The sequence below is a fragment of the Carlito syrichta genome, unplaced genomic scaffold (assembly GCF_000164805.1).
Source record: "Carlito syrichta isolate Samal-C Ts95f unplaced genomic scaffold, Tarsius_syrichta-2.0.1 Scaffold311940, whole genome shotgun sequence".
Taxonomy (NCBI): Eukaryota; Metazoa; Chordata; class Mammalia; order Primates; family Tarsiidae; genus Carlito; species Carlito syrichta.
Window position 1 is genome coordinate 6,067 of NW_007256036.1, and position 8,813 is coordinate 14,879.

The 8,813-nt window shown below is 37.2% G+C and overlaps 1 protein-coding gene across 1 annotated transcript in view; it reads right to left on the reverse strand.

Annotated features, from left to right (window-relative positions):
* Positions 1-1,714: 1,714 nt before the first annotated feature.
* Positions 1,715-8,813, reverse strand: part of LOC103271845 (protein FAM19A2) — a 132,189-nt gene continuing 125,090 nt past the window's right edge. The window contains exon 4 of the mRNA XM_008069343.2: positions 1,715-1,742. Within this exon, the coding sequence (XP_008067534.2) occupies positions 1,735-1,742 (8 nt within the window). The 3' untranslated portion in view covers positions 1,715-1,734. The remainder of the gene's footprint in view (positions 1,743-8,813) is intronic.

The following is an 8,813-nucleotide window of genomic DNA, read 5'->3' on the forward strand; positions in this document are numbered from 1 at the left end:
ATTTGACTAATATTTACTGAACACTTACTAAGGGCAGCTACTGTCCTAGGTGTGAAGAAAATTTAAAAGTCACTGCTCCTGTGGAACTGGCTATCTAGAGAGGCAGACACACAACAGGCATGATAAGTAAAGTTTTCATGTATTTGAGGTAATGTCGAGAGAAAAATAAAATCAAGAGGAAGAGAGGAATTTCTGAGGCAGAGATATACGATTTTAGTGGGCATAGAGGGGGAAGACTTTCCTTGAAAGGGAGGTTTTGATAAAAAGCCTACAGTGATAAAAGAGCTGATAAGTGGGGAAGAGCATTTCAGGCAGAGGGAACAGCATGTGCAAAAGGACTGAGACAAGAAAAGTAAGGAGGGTAGTGTAGCAAAAATCTAGAATCATTTCTGAAGCAGAGGGAAAGGATTATCTTAGGCCCTATCTCATCCATGGTAATCTGGTTGGAAATGTGCCCCAGAGAGAAAGCCACAAGTTATTGTCCATGTAAGCTCTTTCTACTCAAATATTTATTCTTGTAACTCACAGACTAGACTCCTTGAGTTTAATCCCAGCTCTACTGCTTACTCACTAAAGTATAGAGTTCAGTGTTAACAACCGATTTTATATTCATTCTTTCCCCTTCACTGCTCCCTCCCCTCACCTTTCTTCTGGTAATCACACATTACTCTCTTTTTTCGTGAGTTAGCAACCTCTCCATGACTCAGTCTTCTCATTTGTACAATGAGGATAAAAATCAAGAATGCATCATGGGGTGGTTGTGAGAATTCAATGAGCTAGTGTGTAGAAAGTGCTTAGTATTGTGTTTGGCCATCTTGAGGACTTAAATGTTAGTTTTACTCATTCTTGCAAACGTGGAAGAGGTATGCAAGCACTAATGTTAAGTAGAAAGTCATTTTTGTGGTTTCCTCCTGAGGAATTCAACCTCTTATTAATAGAAAATGTACTTCCTTAGCAATAATGTTTGCTGTAAATTCCGCTTTCTTCAGTGTGGTGCTTGCATAGTGCATCCTGCCCATTATTCTTTTTTAATTATTATCATTATTGCTATTTTATTTTCAATTTATTACCCTTTTATTTTTAATTTTGTCTTTATTCTTATAGTTAGAATGTATCTCTGTTAAACATCATATTCTTGTGTTTTGGTCTGTTGAGCCAAACTGACAATCTTTATTTTTGCTTTTTAAAACAGTTTTATTTTATTTGTTATCAACACAAAATCATACATGTTTATGATTCGATGCATGTATATATTGTATAATGATCAACTCAAGGTAATAGGCATATCCATCACTTTAAACATTTATTGCACTTGCCTTTCAACTGGATCATTTAGTCTATTTGCATTTCATACCATCACTGACATATTTGGGTTACAAGCTACCATTTTGTGAACGTTTTCTATTTATTCCACTTGTTCTGGATATTCTTCCTTCCCTCTTTTGTCTTGTTTTGGTACTGCTTGTTTTTTGTTTGTTTTTGTTTTTATTTTATTTTAATTTTTAATTTTAAAGATGTGGGGTATGCAAATGTTCATTATGCAGGTACCCTTGTTGATAAGATGTGCCTCCTCCCTCCCCTGGAAGTTTCCCGCTACTGCCAATCCCTTTCTTAAAGTATTATGATAGTTGTTCAAGGTCCACTTATGAGTGAGAACATGTGATATTTGGTTCTTTGTTTCCGTGATAGATCACTCAGTATTATCACCTCTAAGTCCATTCAAGTTGCTGTCTTTTACAAGTCTTTTAATGGTTGTCTTAATGCAGCAGTGCTGCAGTTTAATAGTTCATTATTGTGTACTATTTTTTGCTATTTTTTGTTCATGTTGCCATGTCTTCCTGTTTACCTGGTTATTTCTTATTGTATGCTGGATATCATATTGGCAAAATTGTTTATGGAGGTAGTTTAACACTGGGACTGTAACCTTCTCAGAGAGGAATTACATTTGATTTTGTCAAGTGTACCATAAAAGTTCATGTTCACTTCAATCTAATTTCAGGTATTAAAATGATTCAGATTGAGTCCTGTGAGGGCTGTTCTACTTCTGGTTTTCTCTTACACTTACGATGTGCTAGCGCTTTAGGTTTCCAATTAGAATTAAGAGAGCTTCACTAGGTCCACATTCTAGGTCCCTGGCTTATTTTGAGGTCCCTTGGGTTCTACAAGGTCATCAATGCACTGTTCATCTCTAAGCCACTCCCTCTAGCATTGGTTAACCCCTCCATGGGTTGTGACTCCTGAGACTGGACTAATCACTCTTGGACTTCATTCTTCCCTAAATTCCCTGATAACTCTTCACTTTCTTGGTGGCTTTCCAGTGCCTCCAAGCACATCATCTTATATTTTAAGTTTTTCAGTCTTGTTTTAGGGAGTCAGGGGAGTAGAAATTTGAAGATACTATCTAATCTGTTCCTAAAGATGAAAGTCAAATTATGTAGATTCAACTTTACTGACAAGCTTGGTATTAATTAGTCATTCACAAAATTATATAATATTTGAAATTTATGTATTTTTCCACTGCATAGTACTTCTGTATTACAATCATGCTTAGACTGAGTCTTATCTCCAAATTAACTTTCATCTAATTTTAAAGCAGAAGTTAACTAACAGTTACTTACAGTGGGAGAGACTATATTTTCCAGTTTGCTTAGAGTGGCTCTGATTATCCTTACTTCTAATTAGGTATATCCTGGAAATATATCCAAGTATGGACAATAAATTATATCATCATATATGGTTATAACATAATATAATATGATATAATGTAATATAATCATAGCATAATTATCCCTATTGTGGAAATTTTAGTTTTAGTAAATAATTCCTGAATGTTGAGGTCTTTAAGCTGTGAAAAAATGCTTCTCTAATGCAAGGATTTCAGCCAGTGTGCTAGGCAAAAAAAGGAGCATTCCTTGAGCATAAGACATTTCTGAAATGCCTTAAATCACATTAAGTTGCTAATAAATGTTTAAGTTTGGCATTGAGGAAGGGTTCCTAGATATGGCACTGCACTAATTTTCAACTTTCCCATAATAAAGATGAGACATAGAGACTGTAATGCGAGAGAATAACTATAATATCATCAGCTGGTATTGTAGTCCAGAGTCATGAACTCTGAGAATCACATTCAAGTGATAGCACACACTATTACTTTTGAGATAAAAGATTTGTTAGAATAAGAAGATCAAATAGGCTTCTTACAAAATATAGATACATTTTAAAACACTGCAATATTGGAATTTTGTGTTATCTAATATTATCTTAAGTTTATCAACATTTTTGTTTTTCTTCTGTATTATAAAGAAAATTTTTATTATAGTGGAATTGTTCTAATGTTGCTTAAAATTGAAAAGCGAGAATTGTATATCTGTTTCAATTTTCCCTAACTTATTTTTCTCTTTTTTACCACAAGTAATTAAAAGTTGGCTAAGATGTTCTATTTATTTTTTCTTTTTCTTGAGTGGGAGTATCACTCTGTCACCCAGACTGGAGTGCAATGGCCGCTCCTGGCCACCGCAGCCTTGACGTGCTGGGCTCCGGCGATGCTTCCGCCTCAGCCTTCCAAGTAGCTGGAACGACAGGCACGTGCTACCACGCCCCGCTAATTTTTGATTTATTGTAGAGATGAGGTCTCGCCAAGTTGCCCAGGTGGGTCTCGAACCCGCGGGCTCAGGCAATCCACTCACCTCAGCCTCCCAAAGGTGCAGGATTACAGGCTGAGCCACCGAGCCCAGCTATTTTTCCTTAAATAATGCATTTTATTTTTTTTATTTTTTTGAGTTGGAGTCTCTGTCGCCCAGGCTGGAGTGCAGTGACATACTCATGGCCATCACACCTTGACCTGCTGGGCTCAGGCAATCCTTCCACCTCAGTCTTCCAAGAAGCTGGAACTACAGGCGTGTTCCACCAAGCCCAGCTAATTTTTTGAATTATTGTAGAGACGAGGTCTTGTCAAATTGCTCAGGCTGGTCTCGAAACCACGGACTCAGGCAATCTTCTTGCCTCGGCCTCCCAGTGCTGGTACTACAGGCTTAAGACACTGCACCTGGCCTTGATATATTATTTCTTACATGAACTGAATACTGGTAATGGTGGCGATCATGATGAAGATAATGATAAATACAGATTTTCAGAGAATCAGTTGGACACTAATGCAACGTAATGGCTTAGAGCATGGTTTAAGAACATCATCTAGTCGTGGGGTTATCCTGACGCAGCAATTTGTTAACTAGGTGGCCCTGTCATTTCACTACAAAAACCCCTGTTTCCTACCTATCATGAAGATAATCCCTGTCGTATTATATTGCTGTGAAGGTGAAGTGCAATTAGGTCTGTAGTAAGACTATAATAAACAGCAACTTTTAAACACATTAAATAATACTTTCAAATAAATATTTCAAAAAAATAAATGTGTCTACTTAAATTATGCTCATCATTCTATTTCTATTAAAAAAACATAAAATCTAATTATATAATTAGGCAGTAAGTGTGACTGCATTTTGGGATCTTTGATACCATGGTTGTCATTTACAAAGCTATGCATTTTCTATACAAAGTATAGGAAAAGCCTGTTTTATTTTCCAGGTTATACTAGAGTCAGGATAGGTTACAAAGAAGGTATATTATGCACATAATATCTGCTAAGAACAAAAATTTACACAATATTACATATTTTGGTTAAAAAGCACTGAGTTGTTTTTTTTTTTTTTTTTCAGTTGGAGTCTCACTCTCTTGCCCAGACTGGAGTGCAGTGGCCACTCCCGGCCACTGCAGCCTCAACCTACTGGGCTCCGGCGATCCTTCCACCTCAGCCTTCCAAGTAGCTGGAACTACAGGAGCGTGCTACCACACCCGGCTCATTTTTTTATTTCTTGTAAGATGAGGTCTCACCAAGTTGCCCAGGCGGGTCTCGAGCCCACAGGCTCAGACAATTCACTCACCTCAGCCTCCCAAGGCGCAGGATTACAGGCTGAGCCACCAGGCCTGGCTAAGCACTGAGTTTTTAAAAATCACCTAGATTTTGTTATTTCATAAAAGAAACCATTGGCCACTACTAATTGCTGACTATCTATAAACACATTCTGCATCAGTTTCTACTTGGTGTTCTGTGATTTAGTAAAGACATTAATGTTGTATTAGTAATAGCAAAATGGGCATTCAATAAAAAAATTCCTTTACTGCTGCAACAACCACTCCAGGCTAACCTCATCTTAAATTGCTACAGGCAAACAACCAGAAAAAATTAAAATGAAAATAAACACAAAAAATAGCCTGGCACAAAGATACAGAATAACACTCTTCCCTCTCCAGTTAATAAAATATTTTAACCATAAAGAGGTATTTTTTTGGTGAGGCTGTCTTTGACTTGTACTAGTGAACATAGAAATACTAGTAGAGTAAATGTCAACAATTGAAATGATCAGAAAAAAAAATTGCCTCCTTTACTTGGTAGCCCTGATGAGTCCCCAAGAGACGTTGCTGCAAAGCCAACGTCTGGTGACTATAACGAAGAAATAATGTGTCTGCTTTTTCAGCATAAACCGGGAAAGAGTGCCATAGCAACGAATCAGTCACCAGTTCTGGAAGTAACCGGAATGTCCCAGATCCTGTGCCTGTTTCAAACACTGGAGTCCATTTAGTGCAGCTATGTGGTTCCTGTCTAGGATGTAACTTTGGGGCTATTCCAAACGAAAATAGGTGCAGACAAACCAAACTCCAGTGAATCTGTGCTGTCTCTTCAAAGTCCTACTTTAAATATGAATAGAGGTGGTAAAATAAGTCTTGAGACAGCTCCACTTTCGTGCTTATCTAACAAAATTAACTATTGTGGACTAATAACGCTCATATTTGTGCTATAAGAAAACTGGCCCATTTTATTTGACTATTGACAACTTAATTTATGTGTTTTACTTATCAAGTACATATAGTCCTTACATTAGTCCAGAGCCTCTTAATGCTTTACAAATATTAACTAATTCATATAAGAAATCTATGCAGTGGGTATTGTCCCAATCTCATAGTTATGGAAACTGAGGAAAACAGACATAAAGCAGCTTTCTCAAGGCCACTAGCTAATAAAGTGCAGTCAGGATGTGAACCTGAGTAATCTGTCTCAAGAGACTAGGTCTTAATCGTTACTCAGTAGAACATATCAGACACTTCTCACCGAGAAAGATAGATGGACAAATAGATTTAGATTAGATAGATAGATGGATAGAATAGAGATGTTAGATAGATATGATGAATAGATGTGATGGATAGATGTGATAGACAAATATAATACATAGAGATAATAGATAGATCAAAAAGTAGTCCCTGACAATGTATACATTGTGAATGACTAAGGCAAGCCAATCGAATTCTTAGAGCCACTCTGGAGCCTTCAGAAGTTTAGAATAATTTTTTTTTCCATGCAAAAGTCCAAAATCAACAAAGAATTATTACTTTCCCGAGGAATAAGACTTCCTTGCTTGCACATTAGGCTAAATATCTAGGCATAGAACTTCAGGTAACTTTTATGCCACTGTTCTTAGCTCTGTTATGTAATATGAAAAAAATGAGATTATTTCCTTTGGTGTAATAGCATTTTTCTCATGAAAACTCATTCTTTTAGGCTTAGATAACTTAGGATGGCAATTTTTAAAATAACTTGCTTGCCTTATATATCTTCTCAAATATTGCCCTTTTCAAACTAATCTGGTATCTCATAGATACAATAAGAGGTATGTAACCTGAAGAGATAAGTCTGAAAAAAAAAAAAGTCAAAACTTCCATTGTGCACATCTATTAGAATGGCCCAAATCCAGAACATTAATACCAATTTTGGCAAGGAATGGAGCAATAGGAACGCCCATTCATTGCTGGTTGGAATGCAAAACAGTACAGCCACTCTGGAAGGCCATTTGGCAGTTTCTTACAAAACTAAATATACTCTTGGCATATGATTTGATGACTGCGCTCCTTGGTTTCTACCTAAAGGAATTGAAAACTTATATACTCCTAAAAAATCTGTACATGGATGTTGATTCATAATTGTCAAAATGTGAAAGCAACCAGCATGTCACTTTAATAGGTGAATGGATAAACTGAGGTTCATTCAGATGATGAAAATTATGAGCTATCAAGCCATGAAAAGACATAGGAGGAACTAAAATGTATATCACTAGGGAAAAGAAGCCCAATCTGGAAAGACTACATGCTACATAATTCCAACTGTATGATATTCTGGAAAAAGTAAAACTGAAGTTGTAAAAAGAATCAGTGGTTGTCAGGGTTAGGAGGAGTGAAGGATTAACAGAGCTCAGGGGATTTTTAGGGCAGTAAAAACAGTCTGTATGATTCTATCATGATGGATCCATGTCATTATGTTTGTCTAAAGCCATAGAACATACAAAACCAAGAGTGAACCCTAAGGTAAACTACTGACTTTGGGTGATAATGACATGTCAATGTAGGTTCATTAATTGTAACAAACACTAATGTGTGAAGGCTGGAGTCATATGGGAAATAACTATGTTATTCTCAATGTTGCTGTTAACTTAAAACTATTAGATGTGGTTTGAATGTGTCCCCTTAAAATTCAGGCACTGCCAATGATATAGCATTAAGAGGTGGGTCCTTTAAGAGGTGATTAGGTCATGAATCCTCCCTCAGGAGTGGGATTCAAGCCCCTATAAAAAAAGCTTCACAGAGCATTTGGCTCTCTTGCCCTTCTGCCTTCTGCCATGTGAGAACGCAGGGGAGGAATCATTTCAGAAGCAGAGAGCAACCCTCCCCAGACAACAAACTTGGCCACACTGTGATCTTGGACTTCCCAGTCTCTAGAACTGTGATAAACAAATTTTGGGGTTTTTTTTGTTATAGCAGCACAAGCAGGTTAAAGCACTATTCTAAAAATTAGTTTTAAAAAACTTCCATTTTACATGAGATGAAAAAGTGTGTTATCTGAAGTAGCATCTCCGTTCAGCATAAAAATTGAGACTCTCCCTGTCTTTCTCTCTCTCTCTCTCTGTCTCTGCCCCCCACCCCATACCACAAAATTTATTCATAAGGGAATTCCCTTACAACCCACCTAAGAAATCCTCAAAATTATAATCTGGAGGCAAACGGTTCACATCTATATTATATATGCAGGTGTGCTCTCAACAACTGGATTTCATTTGTGAAATTTAATTTAAAACAGCGGTTGACTGTCTGGTCAGACATTTGCCTTCAGTAATCTTGCAAATCGATCATATGTTGTAATTGAAGTTGAGGGTTCAGATTTCTAATCATGATACTTGTTTAGAATCTCCTGACTGTCAGCCAACATGTCTGTTGAAAATATTCCATTTTATTTCTTTTAAGATAGGATAAAAGCATCTCAGTATATGAATCTTAGAAATAGGTTGACCAAATCAACTCTCTTCAAAATTACTCAAACAGTTCTTTTAAGCATAGGGTAATTCAAAGTTGCGAAGCAGAGATTGCATTCAATTATTTGCAAGCATCCTTTGAAAATGAGTTCACCTGCCTGCCTAGTACTACCTAGCTCCTCTTCTCTCTCTACCCTGTCCCTCTCTCTCTCCCTCCCTTCCCCTCCCCCATACTAACAAAATAGAGAAGAGAACAGGAGATGCACTATAAAGGTAAAATATGTTTGTCACCAGAAGAGAGTAAGCATCAAAAATAAAAGGAAATAAACCGGGCTCGGTGGCTCAGCCTGTAATCCCGTGCCTTTGGGAGGCTGAGGTGAGTGGATTGCCTGAGCCTGTGGGTTCGAGACCCGCCTGGGCAGCGAGACCTCATCTCTACAATAAATCAAAAAATCAGCC